The sequence below is a fragment of the Morone saxatilis genome, unplaced genomic scaffold (assembly GCF_004916995.1).
Source record: "Morone saxatilis isolate NCDOM2014 unplaced genomic scaffold, NCSU_SB_2.0 Contig19, whole genome shotgun sequence".
Taxonomy (NCBI): Eukaryota; Metazoa; Chordata; class Actinopteri; family Moronidae; genus Morone; species Morone saxatilis.
The window spans coordinates 7,236,548-7,261,160 of NW_023339751.1; the positions used below are offsets into that span (position 1 = coordinate 7,236,548).

The 24,613-nt window shown below is 40.2% G+C and overlaps 3 protein-coding genes across 4 annotated transcripts in view; 2 read left to right on the forward strand and 1 right to left on the reverse strand.

Moving 5' to 3' along the window:
- Nucleotides 1–744: 744 nt before the first annotated feature.
- tmem87b (transmembrane protein 87B) lies at nt 745–9,858 on the forward strand. 2 transcript variants are annotated; one of them, XM_035663659.1, is made up of 19 exons: nt 745–920; nt 1,758–1,818; nt 1,898–1,989; nt 2,077–2,211; nt 2,292–2,345; nt 2,477–2,630; nt 2,921–2,982; nt 3,396–3,579; nt 3,687–3,786; nt 3,899–3,992; nt 4,699–4,770; nt 5,729–5,837; nt 5,985–6,043; nt 6,137–6,240; nt 6,318–6,391; nt 6,512–6,582; nt 6,759–6,811; nt 6,906–6,936; nt 7,879–9,858. In XM_035663659.1, exons 1-19 carry the CDS (start codon nt 771–773, stop codon nt 7,918–7,920), a joined length of 1,701 nt encoding a protein of 566 aa, XP_035519552.1. In that variant the 5' UTR covers nt 745–770; the 3' UTR covers nt 7,921–9,858. The 2 variants fall into 2 exon arrangements, with proteins under 2 accessions (XP_035519552.1, XP_035519551.1); XM_035663658.1 differs by lacking the exon at nt 4,699–4,770 and adding an exon at nt 4,364–4,435 and having other exon boundaries at nt 765–920.
- A 1,756-nt stretch (nt 9,859–11,614) lies between these two features.
- On the reverse strand, nt 11,615–23,748 carry LOC118329343 (fibulin-7). Its single transcript, XM_035663481.1, has 8 exons — nt 22,930–23,748; nt 21,415–21,577; nt 18,801–18,977; nt 16,332–16,457; nt 16,050–16,187; nt 15,416–15,553; nt 14,872–15,010; nt 11,615–13,082 (listed from the first exon to the last, which is right to left on the reverse strand). The coding sequence occupies exons 1-8, from the start codon at nt 23,005–23,007 to the stop codon at nt 12,710–12,712; spliced, it is 1,332 nt and encodes a 443-aa protein (XP_035519374.1). The 5' UTR covers nt 23,008–23,748; the 3' UTR covers nt 11,615–12,709.
- Nucleotides 23,749–24,018: 270 nt separating this feature from the next.
- Nucleotides 24,019–24,613, forward strand: part of LOC118329342 (zinc finger CCCH domain-containing protein 6) — a 9,122-nt gene continuing 8,527 nt past the window's right edge. Inside the window, exon 1 of the mRNA XM_035663480.1 lies at nt 24,019–24,473. Within this exon, the coding sequence (XP_035519373.1) occupies nt 24,388–24,473 (86 nt within the window). The 5' untranslated portion in view covers nt 24,019–24,387. The remainder of the gene's footprint in view (nt 24,474–24,613) is intronic.

The window sequence follows — 24,613 nt, forward strand, 5'->3', positions numbered from 1 at the left end:
AGTACTCAGATTAGTTACTTAAGTAAAAGTACCACCAATAATGTAGAAATACTTGATTACAAGTAAAAGTTCTGCATCCAAAATTCAGCTTAAGTAAAAGTACATGAGTCCTGTGATATTATTATATGACTCATGTCACCAGGGCTTTACCTCTAAATTCATTAAATTATAGTATATGTTATACTCTACATGGTTAGTGCAAGTGGAGATACTGAAAAATATAATGTCTTTTATTGCTGCAACAAAGGTGCTTTATTGGAATCAGATTTGAGAATAACTACACAATGAATCTACATGCACAGGTATGTAACGTACTGCATGTACAGGTATGGGACATATTGCTTAAGTATGTACTGTGGGTAGTATATGAGTGGACATATACTGTTATTTTATGGAGTCAAAAGCACCATATCCCACTGACATTTAGTGGAGGAAAACTGTCACAAAAGGGAACATTTAGATAAACACCAGTAGCTTAAAAACGTTGTTTATGTGCAACCTTTAGTTGTGATTATGTGAATGTGCAATTAAAACCCCACTTTCAGGTGGGATTTAAATAAGGTTTTGTGATGAAACAATATCTGACTAAACCTGAGGGTCTAGGAGGTATAACCGCATTAGACTTATTATTATTATTATTATTTTGTACTGAAAAGCAGTCAGCCCCCATCCCGGGACAGGTGTTACAGCACAGGTAACATCACACGTCACTCCAGCTGTTGCGTTCAGGGCGCCTCCTACAGGGGAGCTCTCAAAAGCCCACAACGAACATGGCTGCTGCAGTCAGGATGAGGACGTGGAGCTGTCCGACCACAGGAGTTTTCTATCCATGGGCAGTCGTTTTTGTAGTTTTACTTAGCACCATAAACGCGGTCGTCGCAGCGCCAGAGAGAGGGCTTTGGAAAATCACAGTCGTAAATGTGAGTATCTTCCAGGAAAATAGGATAACAGCGGCAGCTAACGTTAGCCACATTAGCCTTGTTATGTCCCCTCGCTATCAGCTGTGAGTGTAGACACAAGACGTGTGAAACCGGCATTAATCGTGTGGCGTTAACCACCCTTGACTGCGGCTTGCTGCCCTTAATGGGTTCAGATAAAGAGTCCCTACCGAAAGAGCAGAGTATGTCGTTAGCTCATTAGCAGGTAGCCTTGTAGAGGCTGGTGTGCACTTCAAGGTTAGCTGTCGGCTAACTCGCTGGCTCCAGGTTAGACTGCTGTCCTAAGAGTATATATCTGTCGTTAACCCTAAGAGACCACCTCTTGAGCATCACTTGACATCCACATCCCAGTTTGAACTGTGTTTTCAGGTTTCTGTGCTTACTCCCAACACCTTATTGCTGTGGTGTGCATGAAAACACACCCAGAAAGTTGATTTACAGTCAAAGAGGAGCCCCTGTTCTTGTTTGGTCACTTCCCAGACTTGCTCCAGGGAGAACTAGAAAGCCTTGATCAATAATTTAAGTATTGAGAAGTTTCAGGTTCCCTCTGTGGTTGTCTCTGTATCTAGTTGCAGTATTATGTGTGCTGAGAGGCAACCTGGAGAGGTCACAGAACTCATACAGACACATTTATACCTGAGGATAATATTAATGTCTATGAGGTCTGTTTCCCTCTTGGCAATCACAGAAAGGGTCCAGCCTGATTAGCTTTGAACCCAGTGATAACCACTGAACCCCCATCTTTACCAACTAATTATATAATGATAAATGAGACAGTGTTTTCACTCTTGTTAATACACGTTATTTACTATTCCGCAGACCTCAAGACCACTGCTGTTAAAGAAATCAATGTACAAAGACACTGACATCGAAATGAAAGGTAAGACATGGGAAAGTGCTCATGATGTATCACAAAAATTGTGATTTTCCCCCTCATCATCCCTTGTGTCTTCTTTTAGTTGTGTCCCCTGGCTGTCCTGAGGAGGTTACATTCACTATTCACTGGTATTTAAAATACTACCCCTGTCACAATGAATTCAACAATGTCGAAGTAAGTACGGAGTCTTAACATCATACAGTTGATCTGTCTGGATTTGATCGTCTATGAATGCTGAATTGTGATTGTCGTTGTCTGTAGGAGATGTATGAGAAAACGGCCTTGAGTCGTGGAGGGAGCCTGGATCCAAATCCCCTTGGACAAGGAGAGTACATCGAACACCAACACAGTCCCATACCATGTAACAGTGGAGTGCACTCTTTTCCAATTCTCAAAGTAGGTTTGTTACATTACTCTCCGCAGCATAGTGGCGCACTGGTTATCTCTCCACATTAGTAACTGGTTGTGTTTTTCAGAAAGCCAAGGCAGACCCACAACCAGTCAGTCCGCCTGTTGAAGGGGAAGTGCCAGTAAGAAAACATAAATGCTCTTTGATCTTAATAGAATAGTGTTGCAAAGATTTAAGTCTCCCAGAAACATAATCTAAAAGTATTAAGCGTCAAAAAGCGATAAACACTGCATTACTTTTGTGATACTGCAGGATGAAAGTGACACCAAAGGGATAATGGAGGAGTACGACAACAGCAGTTTACATATCAGAGACAATGTCATAGCCACCACGTGGAAGGACGGACCTTACTTGCTGGTTGTTAAGATTGTGTCTAGTAAACAGGATGCCAACTGGAATTTAACGGGTGAGATTTTCTAAACGCGTAATTACATTATGAGCATAACTAATATACTGTGTGACTGGCATGCGGGACCATGATCACCCTGTATTATTTTTACTCTAGTGTGGATTGATTCAAATGTCTGCCAGAATGGTGCTTTAATATGCAGAAGTAACTTCCTTAATCACAAGCTGGCTCATAAGTTGTTGTGCAGCCGACGCTGATGTGTCAGCTTTCGAAACCACCGGAAACAACACTTGGGGTTGGGTAACGTGCTGCATTTCTCTTAATAACTGTATTTTGTTTTCTTGTAGTTAATGTGGTGATGAAAGGCAGCCATGGTTACATTTCTATCACAGAATGGCCTCTCATGATTGTAAGTATTTTACTTGTTAGAAATGTTAATTACCTATTTGTAAAATAAGTGGTTTATGCTTTAAAGGGTTAGTTGACCTAAAACACAATTATACAGTTGTAGCTCTGGTAAGCCTAGTACAGTCTGACTACATTCGTAAAGACGTGGTTTCTTATGAAAAAAAACACATTTCCTGTTGTGAAGAATTAAATGTAGACATTATCAACCTTTAAAAACAAATACCTTTTGAGCTTCACTTTATTGACCTGAGCAAACCACGCTGAACCTGAATGAGTAGTCAGTACTCTGTAGAGAAGAAAAACAAGCTGTTTTTGGATGAACTGTCTGATTTTTCTGGAATTTGGTCTCCAGCTAATGAAGAACAACTGTTCCCATATGTGTTTATACGCTAATCCCTCACTGTCGGTTTGTAGTTCTACATGGTGATGTGCATAGTGTACATCCTGTACGCCCTGCTGTGGTTTATCTGGGCAGCGTGCTACTGGAAGGATCTGCTGCGGATCCAATTCTGGATAGCAGGGGTCATATTCCTCGGGATGGTGGAGAAGGCCGTCTTCTGTGCCGAATATGAAAACACCAACACGTTCGGCTCTGCTTGTGAGTGTCTACAGATCGTCACAAAATACCCTTTTCCCTTTTTCACGTGAGATAGCGAGGTGTTTGGTTTTGAAAGGTTATTGTTTTCCTGTTGCTGTTTCCTTTAGCTCCAGGCTTGTTGGTCTTCGCCGAGCTGGTCTCTGCCCTCAAGAGAACTTTGGCTCGATTGCTCGTCATCATCGTCAGCCTCGGTTATGGCATTGTAAAGTATGTCAACATATCTGTACACAAAGCTACTTGTATGAAAAACCCCTAAATTATTATACAAACAGAATTAGTCAGCCAACGTTTAACTTTCTGCGTGCCTCTTTGGTTTTAGGCCTCGACTGGGGACCGTAATGCACAGAGTTGTGGGGCTCGGCATCCTCTACTTTGCCTTCGCGAGCATTGAAGGTGTCCTGAGGATTACTGGGGTGAGTTGTGTTCTCTGATGATTTAGTGGAGGTCAGTCTATACAAACAGCAACAATAACAATAACATTTAAATTCAAAGATATTAACAACAATTTGAATCAGAGGAAAGCAAACAAATCTTCAAATTTGAGAAGTTCAAAGCAGCTTTTTTTAGTTAGCTAATTCCAAACGACTTCATTAACTTTGTGATAATCATGAGTGGACTCATTTTTCTTCTTCTTTCACCAGTGCTTGATTGTTTACGACCTGATGTGAAAATAAGCAAGAATATTAGCAGTATTAAAGCTCTGGTTTGCTGTCAGATTGTGTTTTGAAGTACTGACATCACAATTTGTCTACTTTCTTGATTCGCTGGGGGTCCAAAAATCAAGGGTCGAGACAATGGCCCCGTTCTCATTACAGCAATTGTTCTGGCTGTGTTTGACTCCTGCGCCATCTGGTTCATATCCTTCCCGTGTACTCCTTAGAAAAACCAATAATCAATAGTTATTATACCATCATGTGACAATGTGGACATATTACATTAGATTATTCTTGCTTGGTTTGGATCATTTGGTATTTTCTTCTTTGCACTTTGGTGAATGGTTCTATATTTTACTGGCTATGCTGCCTTTTTTAAAATCTTTTATCCTGTCTTTGATTTTTTTTTTCCCCCACATCGCTCTCTTCCTTGTATCCTGTGGTCCTGCTCTATCCTCCCTTCTAGGCGAAAGACTCTGATTTGGCCCTGCTGGCCAGCATTCCCCTGGCTCTGCTTGACTCCTCTCTATGCTGGTGGATATCCTTTTGTGCACCTACAACCTTTCCCTGTGTGGTTCCCCTCTGCCCCTCACCTCCTTCACATGAGTCCAAATTAGACCAGGAGGTTTATCTGCCACTTATTCCGCTCCCAGATAATTAGCAGTAAAAGAGCAGTTGGCAGAGACACATGATGCACCTCAGATGCATCATGTGTCTCCACAGAAATGGCTCTGTATCAATCATTCATTTTCTTCTGAAATTCAACTCCTTTTATTCTGGTTGATGGTTTAACTGCATCGTCACCGCTTCTTTTCTTGCACACTCCATGACATTTTACTCTGTTTCCATTAATGAAAAGTCCTGGTCTGAACTAGCAGAAGTTGATTGATTTGCATGCCCACCCACCATCTTTAATTGGAGGGGGGTGGTCCTGTTTCAACACTAATAAATATGGGTGTCAGTAGGATGGACGATGTGGATAAAATGCTCTGTTGCAATATATTTAACGGTCCAGTGTATAATTTCTGAGGGTCTTCTAGCAGAAATGGAATATAATATTCATAGGTATGTTTTTATTAGTGTATAATCGCCTGAATATAAGAATTCAGTTACCTTAGGATGAGCCTGCATGTATCCTCAAATACAGACAGGATCGTTGTTCACTTAGTTGCAGTCTGCAACTTCATCACTAGATGCCACTAAATCCTACACACTGGTCCTTAGATTAATATTTTGATTGTCGATTAAAGAAGTTAAAAGTTGTTAAAGCGATAGTTCCCACTATTGACTGCAGTGTCTCGAGGAAAGAGTTGATTGTATAGACAGGTAGGTGTACCTATTAAGTTGGATTGTATAAAATCTTATTTATCATTGCAAAGAATTACTGCAAAACATAGATATAATCTACAGAATGACATGTAAAGGGTCCCATTAATTCATTTGTAATATGGTCTCTGTGTAATGTCTGCCACATGTTTACCTTGACTGCAACTAACATCTTTGTCAGCCTGGCACAAACCATCAAGACTCTAAAGCTGAGAAGAAACCCAGTCAAGTTGTCTCTGTACAGGCACTTTACAAACACACTAATATTTGCTGTTGCTGGTAAGTGGTACAACAACACATGCAAATATAATAGAATATACTACACTCTCTGCCAGTGCTCATGATTTATAATTATTTATGTTTTCATTAATATAAAAGTATCCCTTGGAAATAGTTGAGTTTCGAACCTTGCCTTTTCTCATTCAGCTTCCATCATTTTCATGGGTTGGATAGCAAAAAAGTTTCGGCTAGCAGATTGCCAATCTGTAAGTATGGTTTGGCATATTCATATTTCTAGTAGTGTTAAAAATAACAGGTATTAGGTTTACATTTTATCTGTCCTGTTTTTGTGTAAAAAGGATTGGATTGAGCTGTGGGTGGAAGATGCTTTCTGGAGGTTCCTGTTCTCGGCCATTCTGCTTGTCATAATGTTTTTATGGAGACCATCTGCAAACAACCAAAGGCAAGTACTCCATTAGACATAACACATTCCTTTTCCTTACTGGTGCTTTATTAATGAGTTACTTTAAATGTCCACAGGTATGCTTTCACACCTCTCATTGATGACTCTGACGATGAGGAGATTGAGGAGTTCGTCACCTCTACAAACATTGGTACAGGAACCATAATAGGAGCGTTACGTTTACCCAGAACACTGCAAACATTGAATGTATAATAATCTTGTGTTATTTACTTTTCTTCTTTCTTTCCTCTGTTTCTTTTCATATTTACAGCTGATGGCATAAAGTTGAGAACATCTAAAAGTGAGACGAATGGCACAGTGAAGCCTGCTGAAACAAACCCAGTAAGTAACACATCTGCACACTTTGAGTAGTTCTGTATTCAGTGTGGTTTATTAAAAACTAAGCATCTATAATAAGACTAGTTATCCAAGTTTAGAAAATGCAGCTGTACAAGTGTTACATATTTCAGCAGATGGCAGTATTTACTTTTTTCCGTCCTCTTTTTCTACTTGTCCAGGAGGATGACTTGAAGTGGGTGGAGGATAACATTCCTAGCTCTCTTACTGATGTGTAAGCATCCTATCAAATTTATATTTATTACTCCAGACTTTATATAAGGCATATGTGATTATAATTCTCTCTCTCTTCCTGTTTGTCACTGCAGAGCTCTACCAGTCCTGCTCGACTCAGATGAGGTATGAATGACTTTACTCAATGATACACAAACCAGGATTCACACACAGCATATTATATCTTTAACCAGAGACAGGTACTCTATATATATGTGGAGAAACAGTAAGAAAGAAATCCTTGATTGATCATTTTAAGTTGCTGGTTCAGTGGCAATATGAGCATGGTGAAGTTCTGAGGGATTTTAAGCTCATTGTTTGTTCAGACCTACATTGAAATCAACCACATATTAACTGACTGTTAGCTTAACCCCTCCCCCAAACTGGGAACAGTAATTAGGCACAGCACACTTTGGATTTCTTCACATGTGAAGTGGAATGCCTGCTGCTGCGATAGAGTAACTGCACACAGTCTTAACAATTTGCCTTGCCAACTAGTGGTGACAAAATGCTTTTCCCACAGCCTGTACAGCAGCAGTGTATCGTGGCTCTATAGTACTGCAGCTAGATAACTACAGCTGATAAAAGCTGTCAACTGTGATTTCAGCCGGCCAGAAATGAGAAGACTGCTTTTGTCTACGTCTCTCTGAAATTAAGGATCCATTGTTTAAAACGTTATTATTTTGGTACAGTAGTTATTGTTATCGTTGTGAACTGCATATGTGTATGTTTGTGTAATGTAAAGCTTGACAGGTGTAGCAACAGTAACTAAGGAGCTTCAGGCTCAGCTAGCTGTACATTGCAAGTTTTTGCTGAGAAAATGTAGTCTTGGCCTTTTAGCATTCATTGTTTAAACATGTTTGAGTGGTGAAGTTGCCACTGTTATCACTGTGAACTGCTGTGCAAGAAGGGAAAGCTAGCTAAACGGGTCATTGCGACCTCTACAGTCATGTAGTAGCATAATATCAGGCAACGGCATTGGTTTCCTTTCTGAAAGTAAAAAGTAAAAATTAAAACTTGATAGTCTGGACAAGAATGTATAGTTTATTTTTGAATATTATTTCCCAGGAAATCATGACAACCAGATATGAGATGTCAAAGCTGGAGTGAGGCAAAGAATTTCGCCATTGGCTGACATGGAGGAAGACCACAGCCGCTGTCCCTGACTCTGCAGTAGGGTTTTCTCCAGGATTTCCGGTCGGGTGGTGGTGGTGGTGGTGTGCCATTTAATTTTGCAGGGGATCTTCCAGTATGGTTGCTACTTCCAAGGGTGAAGCAGGCCGTAATTTAGGGTGACCTCTGCTCATCTCCTCATCTTAAGAGCAAAGGACTCGACCAGAGGAAAACTGTCTTTTCACTGACCAACTGGTTCACTATTTTCCTGATATAATCAGTTTTGAGCCTTTCTTTCCAAAGAGAATGTTTCATTTTATATTAAGTGCTGTATTTATTTCTGTTATGTTCATGTGAATTTATTTTATCGGAGAATTAAGAACAGTGGGCCTCATCCATGAACATACTCTTAAATATACTTTAAAAGACTAAAAGGGTCTTTTTCAGGGTATCTAGATATTATAAGGCTGGTTGTATTAAAATGCTTATTTATGATGGAAAAATATTTGAACAGCCCTTTTTTCCCAGTAATTAACACTAATAATGATTGATCATAGCTAGTTTTGCCACCAAGAGAGACATCATTTAATTTCAATGTGTTTATTAATTCATTTCAACCAGGATCTTTATGAAATTGTGAAGTTTGCAAAAGTTAAGGAATTCAGTAAAAAGTATGTATTTTTTATGTGACAGTGAATGTCTGAAGTAGCTTTTTTTGTTGCCTGCATATAAATCCGAGACAGGAAAACATTTAAGAATTCCAACACAATGATTTTAAGTAGAACATTTGCTCTTACGCACTTTGAAGATTGAAGCTACATGTAGTTCTTGTATGAGGCCTAATCTGTTGAGGTAATTGAGAACAATATGTATGAAGGTATCGTTTATGTCTCAGATTGAAACCACCCAGCATCCTCAGTATTGGTGAGTGAATGGGTGTGAGAGGGACAAAGCACAAACAAGTGATTTGTACATTTTGAATTTAAATGTAACTGGGTTCAGTCTTGTTGAATTGGGGTCGGCAGTCATGCTTTAAGTCTACTGTATGTGTGTGTGGGTGGGCTTCGTGTCCTCGGAAATAAGGAGCAATATACTGTATGTATGTTAATATGGAGTTCATTATTTATTTGTTTCAAGTGTACTTATAATTTGTTAAACCGTGTGTTCACCCAAGTTTACTCTAAATTGTGTTTACAATGTGTGCTTCCATATTTGTAATGAGTTGGACCCTAAACAATCTCACAATGTGTGAGGCAAACTGCAGTTTGTTTCTTATTTCTTCGCATTGTTTGCCTTCCTTGCTGATAAAATCATTGTGTTGGTTTCACAGACACATTAATAACATTCATGTTCTTTAAAGAAGTCTTAATGTTTATTTTTTGGTTGTTTTTGAAATTGGTTGCCCTGGTGTTTTTGTCAGTGTAGCTTTTGGAGTTGGGGCACTGTCTTCATGTGTGTTGTCTTGAGTCAGTGTAACAGCAGGACTTGTAATCTTGTCTGTCTAGGTCATCCCTTATTATGACACATTCGTTGTGTGGTTAGCACAAGCACAAGCTGATCACTTTGGTTTATAATGTCACTGTTCCTTTCTTTTGGGGTTGGAAACCTGGAATTACTGTGCTTATGATGGCAAGCTGTCCTGTTATATAAAACTGCAGACACCTGCAGTGGACCTCAATTATTTGTACAGATGGGTTTTGACTGATTCCTGTTATTTCATAATTCCACAGGTTGAGAGGTGTCTGGATATTATGACTCTTTTTTTTTTTTTTTTTTCATGGATGTCATGCAGAACCAGGATTGAACTTTTCATACCAGCAGTTTTATTCTCTCTTCCTTCTCAGGAAGTGTGTACACTCGGATTAAAAATGAATCGAATACTGGAGAAGGGTTACTTCCTGATCTATGATTTTCAGTATTGATTTGGTAATAAAAATACATACATTTGACTACGCTTCTGATTTTGTAATCAGTTCAAATCTGTTTCTTTTTAAGTCTGTTTTTCAAATACCAGATTCAAGAGGAAATAGAAGTAACTGTTGAATGAATGGACTATTGTGAGTAAAATTATGATGAATGATAATGAAATGCAGACTGAAATACTGAGGGGAGAGTTTGAATGAAGCCCAGTTGCTGAAAATATAAACCCAGAGTTTTCTTTCAAGCCATTAGCTTTTAATAGGCTTGTGACTAAAAGGACTGAAACAACATAAAATCCACAAAACAACTCAATGTACTTGCCATGACAACATTGCAAGTTGTTTTTTTGGAGACCAAACTGGTTAAATCTTTGAAAATGAACTTACATCAACAACTGAGCAACCTGCTACATAAATTTTCATTCATTTTTACTGCTGTTTTCATGTCAGGCCATCATATATGTTTTCTATGCAAGCTGAGAAGACAGCATCAAACTTAAGTGTCATTCTTATGGTCTGTAATGGCAGATCCTAGGTAATTTTTAAGCTTGAGACAAAAGCAAAGGGACCTTCATTCTCCTTTCCTATACTCTCACATATCTCTGGATTTCTTCCAAACATTTATCCCACATGAAAGATGATCTGTGGACGACCTCTCCCCCCTCCTCCTGGATAATAAAAGTAAAAGCTAAATTCCTCCACAATGCCTTTCATTCTGGACTAACCCACCAGCAACACACGTGCCTCTTTTCTGTTTTGATGGAGATCCAATGATAGATTTAAAGCGTCACCTCAAAATGACTTATGGTTTTGTGCTTGAATGGGTAAAGTTATTGCTTTAGGAGGATCCTGTATTTACTGGAATTTCAAGAATTTATGATGTGGAGATTGCTTCCTCCTTTTTGTCAAAAGGTACATGTTATTTTTGTAGGCGGCATGTGACTGGGAGCTATAGACCAACTACTGTTCAGTTTCCTGGGGTACTCAACTACAAAACACTTGTCTTGGAGGATAGTAATGCAAAGTATTGGTAAAGGGAACAAAGAACAGGGGTCATACCAACGCCAAACGTTTCAAAAACACACTAGAAGCTTAATTAAACTGGTATTTACTGCAGGCTACCATATACCATCTACTGTATGTGTGTTTCAGTTTTGTTCACCCCCATACTGTGCACTAAAGTCACCATGACCATCACCATGTTTCTGTGGCTCTGACATAAAACGAGTGTAAACCACACTCCGTGCTGGCTTTGACTCAAGGCCCTCTACTGTATATTTTTATCATTACTCTCCAGCAAATGGCTTGTGTTATGAAGCTCAGCGCTCTCAAATTGTCTCTGGCAATATCCTTCCGCCTCAGAATGGATGAAACATGTGAACATCAAACAGCCCGAGCGCAAGCCTGGGACAAAGGCTGCAATGTGAGTGCTCCTGGTATGGTTACCGAAGGAAATTACGCCTGCCATTAAGGCACGTTGTCATTTTCAGAGCAGTGTGTGCCGTTGGGGCATGTGTTTTGATTCTCGCCACCCACTCCTCCTCCTGGAAGCATGGAGCTCTTTTGGCCCCTTTTATTGCAATGTAAACCCCTGGATGGAGACGTGAAGGAAGTTAAGAGAACACATGTGGTGAACATTAGTCTCTTCTTTCTCTAACAAATAGACACACTGAGATATGTTTTTTAAAATGTTACTGTTCCTTGTATTAAAATCAAAGGGAAATACTGTGAAACTCTTTTTGTTTCCAAGCCATGTGGGAAATGTTGCTGTGACTTGTATTGTCTGTGAACTACTGCCCCAGGGGGTTATGTTATAAAACACACATTCTTTCTTCCTAACCTTTCTTCCATTCGGTCAGATAACTTTTTATAGCCATCCAGCCTTCATTTATCAGCTATGCGTTGGTTTGGATTTCGCTCATTAAAATTCACTCATAATGGATCCGGAATGAAAACAAGCAGTGCCACAAGGACATTTAATAGTACACTGCTCAGCATCAAGTGAGGTAGTTCTAACAAATACTGAAATGTTGGACTGACTTTATTTCAGTTATGTAGAGACAATTAAAATTCCAGATAAATTGTGTAGTGCATTGGCAAGCTTGCCAAATCATCTTTGATTTAGAATATAATGAGACTATTTCTGGGTAACATACAGATTGTGAGTAATAGAGAAAATATGCCCAGGTATAGTACTGCATCTACTGTTTAAAAAAAAAAAAAAAACTCATAAAACTCCCTTAGTATAATGAATGGTGCCTTAAACGATGGCAAGCTAGTACAAAAAACAAAACAAATATACAGTATATGATGGAAGATAAACATGTGGTGTACAGTATGTTACAATATAATAACCAGCAACAATATTTCCAATAAATTAGAGCCACAGGAGCACTAATGTCTTATAGGGATTTATCATCAATAAAGCAAGGGCAGTGCATCAGCCCCGGGGCCGGACCCTGAGCTACACAGACATGATCTATGATGGACATAATAACACAAACATAAAGCAACAGCAATGACAAACGCAGTTATCCATCCCTCCCAACCCATTCATTATGCTTTTGTTTAGCTAGTTTTCATGCATTCAAACACACTCAAACATCATCACTCAAAGCTCATACTGACACTATTTAAAGAAGTATCTATGATGTGTTTTTTGCCATATATTGTTATTCATAATGTAACTGTTAAATATTGGCTTGTCGCTCTCTCACTCTTTAGGTAATTTGGCCACTGAACAAATATTCACCTCAGCTACTGAGACAAATGAATTTCTGACAGGGGATGAAGAAACAGTATCAATAAACTCAATGCCCATTATACACTCTTCCTTGTTCCTCCTCCCCTCTCTGTCTCTAGTCTTCTCAGAAGTTGTAGGGTGAAACCAGAACGTGGACCCTGGCCACATGCTTGGCCTGAAAGGTGCGGTCGCTGTACTCGGACATGTCCACATCAACGCTGATCTCCTGTGGTCCGCGGAGCTGCTGGACCAGTATCAGCTCACCAGTCTGTCTGTCTGAACGCTGCATGACAAAGATGCCTCGGGAGTTTCCACCCACTATCCCGAAGCGAAGGCTGTCCGGCCCGGTGCGCCCTGGGGCGGCGGCTGTCGCCATGCGGAAAAGCGTGGCAGGAGTCTTCGGGTTGGAGGGCAGAGACAGGTAATGGAAGGACACAGTCTTAGGGGCCAGGTGGCAGGAGCGGCTGTCCATGGGGCAGGGGTTTCTCTCACACTGACTGCAGGACAGAAATGCAGCAAATTATTAAGCCGGGTGGCATTACAGGACAAAATGTGTGTTTAACAGTTTGTCACACAGAAAATGATTGCATCATTAATCTTTTCCTGTGGGAAAGTGTTCATAACAGTTTCTTTGTGACTAAAGAGAGCTGCCACACATACCTACATTCACTACATATGACGTCAAGTGCTGTGAAATCTTGGCTCATAGCAAGCTGTGAACTTTTTTCTATCTTACTTCCTTTCTCTCACAAAAACAAGAATGTACTAAAGTATATACATATTTTCATAGTACACTATTTTGCGGATTAGGGATACCTAACATTAATGTGCTTTTAACATTTGTACTAACAGGAAATGATACAGGACATATACTGACAGCAATCGACAGAAAGAAAGAGAACTATTATATTATTACTAATATATCCAAAGATATAATACATTTTTCACTTTAATTTTCTGAAGCTGCCTCATCATCTACAATTTGTTTTAATCTCTTGCAGCTGTGAGTAGCTATTTCCTTTAAGCACTGCATTGTAGGACATACCAAAAATGACGTACGTCTTCATTGTGAATGCTTAGCAATAGTATGTAGTATGAAATGGGGAAATTACTTCTGTCTTACTTGAGTCACTGCTTTCTCCCTTGTTACAAGTGTTTTCCCAAACATTTAACCATCCCCTTAGTTGGCAGTGGAACAGTATTTCACCACATTGATGGTTCAGTAGAAGCAGACAGAGCTTTGTTTCATGCTCTTAAATGAGGCAGCTTGCTGATGACTGGCAAACAAGGACATGGAAGTTGTAATGTCTCCAAACATTTGGCCAGGACACAGACTACACGGTTTTAAAGAAAAAAGCAACAGGCGTCATCTAGTGAAGTTCTGCTGAGCATGCATGTTCTTTGTCAGGAACAATTTGCTTCACTGTGATCCAGCTATAACCACAACGCTTATGTTTATTGTCATCATTTCTAGTGGTTTTGATAACAGTGTACTCATCTGGGAAACGGGTGAATCACTACGACAAAGTCTAATGCGAAAAAATAACGCAGACAATCAGACAGGTTTAGTCAGATTATTTAAAGCACTTAATTCGGATGTAAAACTGAAAGCAAGTGCACCCAAAATGTCTCTCACTGCACACAACTACAGGAAGTACAGCAGGTCAAAGTTAAATCAGTCTGGTCTGTCAGTAAACTGTGACTGTTTAAAACAGTTATGTAACGTTTTCGTCAGCAGACTTCGACTTACCTTGCAAAAACGTTTGGTTAACTTGCCCATTAGCGATAATGCTACGTTGCCAGCTCTCAGCAGTTACCATGGTGAGTTTAATGTTGTGTTTCCACCAATAGCAATGGTGGCCAAAACTACCAAAATAAGTCCCAAGTTGTATGAAACCTGAGTTTTTCTTAAAGTAGTTTAGCTGGAGAACTCTTGATGCTGTAACACCGTACTCAAGTGCACCTCTTCTTCATTCTTACTGCAGATACATGTATTTCGACCTGTTACTGCACATTCTGGTTCACTGAAATGGATTACTGGCACACCTGAACACAGCAGTCATCAATTTAATTACTGCTTTACTTGCTATTACAAGTCAAAATGTCCGCCAGGAGCCCATTAGTGTCTCACACTTGGGTCTGATTCAGTATGCAGATGGCCATTTGAAAGATATTGACAATTTCCTGCTGAAACGTGGAAGATGTGATCCTGGTTTATTTTTTCTACAGCTTTTAATTGACAATACAAATGACAAAGACGGGTCACATTGGGGTGTATCCACTTACAAGGGAGATGTCTTGACGTAGCTGATGTTGCCATGAGAACGGGGACACTCTGGGCTGACGCACTGAAAGCCTCCCCCCGTGTTGATACAAGTTGTCCCTCGGCTACAGTTGTGCTGCTGGCTTAAACACTCGTCCACATCTGGAAGACAAAACAGCGGAGGTATGTAAGAATGAGAAGCGGGAAGAGAGACTTGCCAGACTGACTCCCTGCTTCCTGGTTACCACAGTTTGAGCAGGGGGTGCTGTGCTGTGATTGTTTATTTGGTTTTTTAAGTTTAGTCTCCCACAAACGCCTCATGTCCTAAAGATCCCTTCTTCTGGGAAACGGTGAGGTCATTCATTCCACTGGCAAGCATCGTAAGCTTCAGGGGTGCAAATGAAAGTGGGCTGACAGACACCTCTGCAGAGACTAAAAGCTCCGCTGCTAAAGGCTCCTTGTCTTTCTGAATCACAGGTATTCCTCTCTGGAGCTGCATACCCTGCCAGATCTGTAGCCAGGGTCCTGTGAATGAGCCTTTGTCCTCTGCTCACGCTTGTCACTCACCCTCACAGCTCCGCCCATCTCGGAGCAACTTGTAGCCGCTGGGGCAAGAGCAGTGGTACGAGCCCGGGACATTCACACACTCGTGGACACACAGCTTCCCTCCTTGGTCCAGCCGATACACTTCACACTCATTTACGTCTGTCAAAAAAACAGAAAAAGAAAGGCCTCAAACATACATCACATGATCAGGCGATCTTTCTCTCAGGTTGTCGTCAGTATTTCGGTCCCTTAGTTTTGTCCATTGAGCATCATAAACATTAGGAGCAACTGCATGCAACCAATTACATCTTAAAAAGCAACTGAACTGTGACCTAAATGGATGCTAATCAGCTTGTGACCCCTCAAGAGGATTATTTTGTTTGTCACAGACTTGCTCCACATATTTGTGGGAATCTGTGGAAAACATTTGTAACCCTATTAATCACTAGAGGAGAAAAAGACTCAGGTATTCTTGAATATTTTCAGCAGTAAAGCCCCTATAACATCTGCGATTTATCCTGCTGAGATGTTGTTGAACAAGACGCCAGCTCGAGGGAACTGCTCTGTAGCTGACCTTGCTTCCCTGTGAGCAGGAGCAGCAAAGGGAGAAGTTTCCCCACAGGGATCAATTAAATAACACATAATTACAGCTCACCCTGACAGATACTGTTGTCAGAGGTGCCACTCATGTGAAAGCCTGCATCGCAGCTGCAGTGTTGAGCCCGGTTCACTTGGGCACAGCGAGGTCTCCGGCTGAATGCTGGATCATTCATAACACTCCACTCAGGTGGTGCTGCATCAAGGGAGAACATATGTAGTGAGACCTGTGCTACAATTTTACCTGAAGCTGAACACATTGTACACATGTACAGTTGTCGATCTTAGCCATGCAAATATAAACAATACAAAGACTCTTTCGTTCATTACTAGTACTGACCTGTCTGGGTTTGGTGCTGGCAGTGAGACCCACTCCAGTTCTGGGGGCAGGTGCATTTGTACTGGTTAACACCTTCCACACAGGTACCTCCATTTTGGCAGGGATTACTTGCACACTCACTTATATCTGTAGGTGTAGGAGAGAATAATTACTGTAGTCAACCTGTGGAGAAACTTATTCAGCAGTTTCCAGTTGTTTTTCATCCTACTGAGGCATACAGATTTTTTCCAGTCACATTAGAGGTTCTTCCTTCTGAGATACATACTTCTGAGATGAATATGAAAAGATACTACCGTGCTGTTTTGATGCTACCTTCAACACTGTTGTCACAGCTCGTTGCATAACCTCCAGCTTAGGGTGAAGGTTTCTTATATATATGCAGCTGTGTAGTGGTGAAAAGTTTATCCAAAGATATCTTAACAACCTTCTAGTGTGCTTCTGTCAACCTTGACAAAATAAAGAAGACTAGGTGCTTGATACAGGTCTTAGAATAAAATATATAGAACAATTCAAAACATAGTCAAAGAATGTCTATGGTCGGCTGAAATCCTCTGCAGCTCTATTCATCAAACAGCGTAATGGAAAGATGATGGTAAGATTAGGTCCTGTTGTGGAAAAAAAGGTGAAGGTTTGCTTGAGGTTTCACTGAAAAGATGAAGAGTGTGACACATATAGAAAAAAATGAAAGAACCTCTGTGAGCCTTTCCCGTCAACCATCCATCCAGCAAGTGTCCACCCAGTTTGATAACTGATACTTTAGAATGAGAAACTGGTACTGTCATTATGGGCACAGTATGTCGGCAGTGAGTCAGTCATGCCCTTTTATTTATTCTATTTGTGGAAAACTAGTACTTATCTTAATGAAATCTAATGTGGGCCATTATTAAAATGTAATTCAGTAAAAATCCATCTGCATCTTCAAAGTTAAAATTGTTGTTGTTAGTCTATACGGACATATACTATGTTTTACTCGTATCTTTTTAGCCTTTGTTCTTTTGAAGATTTGAAGGCTTTTCCTTTCAGCAAAACAAAAAGTTATAGATTACCTTGCTGCACACCTTTTCAATAAGTTCCCATAAGATAGTTCTCAGGTTTTCAGCAGTTCTACTCATGTTTTCATGCAAATATCTTTACAAGCATTTCTATGGCATCATTATTATTGCTGTTATCACCCCGTCATCATCAGCGTTATTACTATTAGTAATATTTTTACTTTTATAGTTGTTATTGTTACTGTCATTGTTACTATTGCATTTCTGTATCTGTCCTTCTCTCTCTATTAAATTAAAATGTACTAATATTTGATACATAAAAACTACTGTTTATAAAAACAGAAGGTGGCATGACACTGATTGGTGATCGACTCTAAAATGTGTTCCGCCAAATCGTACATCATGCCTTATGATCTGTTTTTCTAGGTGGCTCTGAGAGTTGTGCAGATGTTCAAATTATGAAGCAGCTTCTGCAGCGCTGGGGCCACGGTATACTGGATGACAACCAATCCCTTTAATGTTTATTTGACTTCCCCAGGGGCCACCACAGGGTCATAACATGAAAAGGCCCACTTCACTCTGCTAGATATTTTTAAACTCTTCGTAACTTTAAGGTTTTCACACTCCGTCAATACTGCTTTTTAAGCATGACTAAATTTAGACCTCTGACTCTGGGCTGAAACACATGAACAGGGATAATGCTGTGCAGAGTCCAGCCTTTGCATGTTGTTTTAACCATGAATGTCAATAAACGTATGCACATGTTCAACTGAGTGTGCCACTTGGAATTTTTGGATCAGTGCCACCAGCGCAAGCTGAAGGGGCTATCAATAGCATGCTTAGAATACTTCTGTGCTATCAGACCATGGTGTGGGTCTAATGTCTGGACCTAACCCCGTCCAGTGGGACTGCTGTCAAAGAACCAGGGAAACATGAGCAAGAGAGGGGGGGTTTATCTTACAGTAGCCCAACCACTGCTGCTCATGAGGAGTAGAAAGCTGGAGGGTAAGGCACCCCACAGTGGAATGCAGTACAGGTGTTTTTCTGTGTTCAGAGACATTTAATGCCATTTTAAAGAGGGCTTCATTCAGTATGCTGAGGAGCTCCAGCCACTCTGAAGAATGGCTCTTTTCTTTGCCTGTTATCTGTGTACGTGTGAGGAGCTCAGTTTGGCCTCTGGGGCTGCTGTCTCTTTCAGTCTGGCTTTCGGACACTGCTGAGCCTAGGTCGCCCTAAATGGGTGTGGGGATTTTTGGGGAACAGTGAATAATGCACAGACACAGCAGTCCTTCCACCAAATCATACATAGATGGTAGTGGATGTGTCTTTATGTGTGGAGAAAGTCATAGACAAGTTCCTAATCCAGTGATAAAAAAGGTACTGCAGCTGAAGTGACACACATGGTCAAAAATGAGGATTTGTGGCAGGTTAATAGGCCTGGAATTGCTGTATCTTGCTCAACAAACTAGAAACTCACCTTTACAGGTGGCACTGATGCCGGTCCAGGTGCCGTTGTCTTGACAAACACGCGTGGCAGAACCGACAAGATGGTAGCCCTGGGAACAAGTGAAATGGACCTCATGTCCAACAAAATACTTTGAGCCAAACTTGGTTCCATGAGCGGGAGCTTCCAGAGAGGGGCAGGTGGTGGGAGCTGTGGGAGAGAGAAAGAGAGCACGAGAGGAAGGCTGGTCACATGTGGAGTAAGCCTCCCGACATCCTCTGGCATTCTCTGCCTGGGGATATACACGTGTCACTGGGCAGTGCAGAGCCTTCATGCCTTTATGGGAAAGGACGGTTCGAATGCCTCATTTACAGTCAACCAGCACAGGACCTGCCATTTTTGCTTGCATATTATGTATTCAATTCAATTAATTAATAAATAATAATTAAATCAAATCTCCAGAATCATTAAGATCCCCCACATTTATACTGAGAAACAGAAGAATATGCAGAGTTAAAACAAATAAAATTAAATTGAAACATTCAAAGGATGACAATACTCTACACACTGAAGTTTTGAGATCATTGGCTTCAGTTTTCCAGGGGTAGTGAGAGTGTCAATCTTCAGAATATGTCGCTGATAACTCCATGAGTTTGGTGTACAAAAGCTAAAGACAGATTTTCCAAGTTCACAATAAAACCGCGGGACGTGAAGCATGAGACAGTCAGCAGAGCGAGTTTGATACGGTCCTGTGGTCCAGTTCAACATATATGTTATATAGGGTGGCAAATGTCAAATAAGGCATTTATGGAAAGATACATATTATTACGTCTCTGGATTACATTTTAAGCACTTATAAGAATTTTATGCTTCATGCAACAAGGAGGATTGTGAGAAAATGTTTCCTATTCTTTCAACCTCAAGTGAAAACCACTGTCAGTACACTGAAGATACTGTTTGATAAGTCAGTCTCACATGGTCAGACCTCCACCACGTTCAGCTCAGGCTTGTAGTGTAGTGTAATGACAGCCCATTGTGTCTTTTTCTCACCAATTTCTGTGAGCGTTCTGCGTTTGATGTCACAGGGGTATGTACGATAACTGTGTGTAATTAGTTTTTTGCATGTATTGTACAGTGTAGGCAAGCATATACTGTAGAGTTGGCTAATGCAGTACAATATTATTTGGATAATATTAGCTACATATATTTTAAATTATATCTGAATCAAAAATAAATTTGTTTTTTTATTTATAAGTGGACTGTTGGATCCATTTGAAGCAGGTGGTGCTGTAATTTCCCTTTTATCTTTCTATTTTCAGCCTTTATTGCTGTAAATGTAAAATATCAGCTTCTTCCCGTCTTGCCAAGTACTCTCCACAGAGTTATGGACTGCACTGGTCCGTCACTAACAAATTGGCCTCAGTGCCTGCTGCCAAACAACACAATTCCACAAATCCACTTCCCCTGTCAAGTACCCAGCTCTGTAACTGAGATGGCCTCGCGCTGCTGGATGAATATAAAATCCCATAATGGAAGAAGCCACATCTGGCTCTCTATTGTCACTGGATGACAAAAAAAAAAAAAAAACAGTTTGAAGATCAATTTCAAACAATTGAATGTTCCTAAAATGTTGTAAATTTGATACTTTGGAATCTGTTGTTGCCTCTAGCCCATGTGAAACTTCATATAGCATAAATAGCAAAAATTAAAGGACTACTCGTTCGGTGGGCTTTTACTGTGAAAATATATGTGCAAAGCATCACAAGGTTAAATTATTTAATATTAGTAACATTAGAATGGCATCCACCATCATTTTTAGACAACATTGCATAAATGCATGATAAATATTTTCAAATGTGTATTATAAATGTGTATTACATAACCTAATACTCCACTCAATAGTTTCTGGAAAATCTGTATAAGTTGTATAAATATTTCTACCTACAATATCTACGCCAGATGGTCAAATAAGCAGAGAATGGTGGAATATATTCAAAGCTTTTTAACAAATAATAGTTCTCTATCTAGTAATTTCTAGATATAAAAACAACACACATTTATTTATTTATTTATTTTTATGAGCAATTAGAACCCAGTTTATTGTAAAATGCCTGATATAACAGAAAGTTAACATTACAGTTTTACAGTGTATGTAACATTATGGTCATATTATGTACATTAAACCACAACCTAATAAGATCGACTAATTAAAAACACCTGTGTGTGTGTGTGTGTGTGTGTGCATATATTTTATTTCTATAAATAAGTAATATTTTGTTTATTTTTTTTTAACTTTTGATCAGTTACTTTGGAAGGTTAAAATAAAAATGTGGATAACTTGTTTATGTGACAATAAAAAGTTGAAGTTAATAATGATCAACTACTGTATGAAGCTGATGATTGAGGGCAAAAAAACGTTTCCACCAAAAACATTTTGACATGTAACAGTAAGAAAAGGTGTAAATAATCTAATTATTCATTCAATTGACCTGCTTCAGCATCTCACTGTCATTGCTTACTGGGACACTTGAACATAACAGAGCTATTGTTAACGTTTTTAGTGCTTTTCCTACAATGTCCGCTGTGATAAATGCCTATGAGGATAACAACGATGATGACCAGGATGGTGTCTTTGTTTACTACTCACCAGCTGACTGGTCTGCTTGAGGCATCTTGGAGACAGAGTTTTGAAGCGTTGCCAGCTTTGACTTCATGATCCTGAGGCCCTCCGTAAACCGCATCTCCTGGCCTTTCAGGAACTTCTCCATTTGACGAAGCACCCCGACCACCTGGTGCTTATCCATGCAAGTCTGTGAATAAAGCATGAGGCGCTGTGAGCAGAATTAAGAGTTGTAAAAGAGCCTTGGCAAACACGTTTTCAAAATGCATTGAATTTCCAACCAGAAAACGAGCGCGGGAGTAAAGGTTAGCTCGGTTTAATGGTCGTAAAATACAGAACATGAGCGGTGAATAAACACTAACGTGCAGCTGTGGAGCATGATGTCATTGAAACTAAATCCATCTTATTGGTGGGCACATGGTTGTTATGGTTACGGGGAGTTTTCATTGATATTAAATATACATTATGTAACACTGACGAGACATATTAGTGTTTTTTTTTTTGTTTTTTTTTTACTCCACTTGCAGGATTCTGTAACTCACCATGGTTACTTTTACTTCAAACTATTTTTGCTTTCTACTATTTTCCATTAGACCTCATTGCACTCACATATGAGAGCGATCCTGGGCCGTCCAACTCTCTTCTTCTCTCTCTCTCTCTCTCTCTCTCTCTCTCTCTCACTTCTTTCCTCTTACTACCACAACTCCAGTGGCAGACACAGCTGGACAAAAGCTGTCTGGCAGATGTCAGTGGGACCTAAGTCCAAAATGCTGTTCCTCTGTATATTTTGCATGGCGGTAGGAAAGGCACATGCTCATTGGATAATCCTGAATGGGCAGACTCAAAACAACACGGGTGCCACTAGCAGTTACTTGAAGGGGGAAAAGCTTGTCAAGCCATTTACAAAGTTCCTCAGGGAAAAGTGCCTCTAATCCTTTCAGGAGGGGTTTATTAATCACATGCTCATTGGAACAATTTCTCTGTGCAGCATAACTTAAATTCCTGCACTGGCATTTAGAAGAGGGGGCTTTGTACAATAACAACTAGCTTCAATACATTTAAATTCACTGCGCACATAGTTTGGACCTGTGCAGTAGTTAGACGGTGCTCAGTACCTGCCCCAGGCAAAGGGGAAATGCCACCAGCTGACAAGACATGAGAGGATTCATATCCGGATGCTGCAATGATTTCTTTTTTTCAGTATCAAATAGGTTAATTTCTCCAGTGGAAACTGTAGCCTGTGATCACAAACCTTGCAAAACTTAACACATAAGTTTAACACACAATCACAATAGAGCTGGATAAAGTCCTAAAACAGGATAAAACAACACTTATTGTTAGTCATTTATTTGCTGAGGTGGCTTTTTAAGGATGAGAGGGTTAGAATATAAATAAATATGTCCAATATTCAGTGTTATTTATATGTTAATACACATGGTCAGATTTCATGTAGTAGCACACTTTATTGAGCAAGTTTGTCCAAGCGGAAGATCTCCTTGGACAAGTTAGTAGTTGTTGCATACATATATAAATAGCTCTCACCTGAACGGCAGCATGACCGCTCTGGAGAGCTGTCAAACACAACAAAAGCAAACACCTGCGTCGAAAAGACATTGCCATCTCTGAAAAATCCAGTAATAACAAAGCACAAATTCTCCCTCGATGTTTTTTTTTAATGGTGCTTCTTTAATATCCAGTAGGAAAAATCGGTTATCTCTTGTGCAGTTTGGTCCCCTGCTCTCTGGGAGATGCTCATCAGGTGTCTGGGGCAGAGATGCGCTCCCGTCTCTCTTTATGTGGCTCTCGGAAAGTTCAGCCTCCGAGCTCTGAACGCCACCTAGGTTTCCTACAGCAGGAATCCCTCCCACCGAGACAAACATCGCCCTCTGCATCCCTGTGGCTGACAAGGAAAGTTTCACCACAATATAAACTTAGCTAAATCTGGCAAAATATAACATTAATTGTGTGGTTTTTTTTTTACACGGCCTTTAAGAGTAAAAATGATTCCTTTCCCTCACAAAATGACCTTCCTTTTAATAATATTAATAAGTGACAGAGTTGCCTAAACGCAACAGACCACAACTAACTGTTAAGGCTACATTGACTGATAAAGAACAATAATTTTGAGCTTGTTAGTCTAATTAACTAAACATATTATGAGTACGTGTATTAACGTAGGTTTTAGGTTTGTTTTCTAGAGTTGGAGCGACACCTGGTTGCCCATGGCAGCACTGCACGGACGCGCGCAATTGATCTCATCCAACGGTTGTGCGCGTTCAGGGTGCGCGCGTCAGAGTGTAAAAAAAAAAGAAACAAGGAAATAAATACGTCGCTACTGTTACATCGATAAGGACAGTTAGCGTTTAGCTGATTTACACACAAAAATACAATATATTCGGGTCGTTATAACTGCGTAATAGACACATTCAACCGTTGATAAAAGACCAAACTGAGCGTCGTATATACTTCATCGTTGCAGATGTTGAAAATAACGGACACGGATTTGAACCAATCAGAATCGCAGCTCTCGTCGCTCGTGCGATGTCTGACCAATGGCGAATGAGGATTTGTTGTATCCAAGTTAGATCGATCCCGATATTGCTATAAATACGACGGGCAACACACAATCTAGGAATGTTCCGCAGACCTCAGAAGCCATTTTGAGATGATGTCCCTGTTGAGAAACCCTAGGAAGATGCTGAAACCAACGAACATGGTTACATTTCTGTCTGTTTCTCCCTCCGTCTCCTCTCTTTCACCATGGCAGCTGTCAACCGACGGGACATTAGCAAAGCGGGGTATCAAGCTGTGCTCACAGAGTTAAAACGTCATTGATATGAAAGAGGAGAGTGTCTGTTTACTGTCTCTGTCGAGACATGTAACACCGTGAGTTTTTTCCAGTCTGAACTCTTCCAGCATCTCTCACAACCCAACGTCTCCTTGAGTGACTGAGTTAACTCACTCTTGTACCGGAGAGAAGGGAGGCAGATCCGTTTTCCAATGGCTTCTGTGAGCCTTGTTTCCAGTCCCCCAGCCCCTGTTCTTGACAAAAACATGACAGACTCTGAGCTTGCAGGGGATGAAAGGTCGAGTAATATTCTTATGCAATTCTTAATACGCTCATCTGTGCGTTTCAGTGCTGTGGGTCTACATGCTTGTGTTACTGTTCTTTTTTTTTTTAACCATGAATTGCAGGGTGTAGAGTCCACGGTTTCCCCCCCCCCCC

Coding starts and splice junctions, on each gene's coding strand:
- tmem87b (XM_035663659.1), top strand. CDS start 771: ATGGCTGCTGCAGTCAGGATGAGGACGTGGAGCTGTCCGACCACAGGA. Junction 3,993..4,698: donor GTGTCCTGAGGATTACTGGG/GTGAGTTGTGTT, acceptor CCTCCCTTCTAG/GCGAAAGACTCTGATTTGGC. Junction 6,583..6,758: donor AGCCTGCTGAAACAAACCCA/GTAAGTAACACA, acceptor CTACTTGTCCAG/GAGGATGACTTGAAGTGGGT.
- LOC118329343 (XM_035663481.1), bottom strand. CDS start 23,007: ATGGCAATGTCTTTTCGACGCAGGTGTTTGCTTTTGTTGTGTTTGACA. Junction 15,554..16,049: donor TGACAACAGTATCTGTCAGG/GTGAGCTGTAAT, acceptor TTTTTTTGACAG/ACGTAAATGAGTGTGAAGTG. Junction 15,011..15,415: donor AGATGGGCGGAGCTGTGAGG/GTGAGTGACAAG, acceptor TTTGTCTTCCAG/ATGTGGACGAGTGTTTAAGC.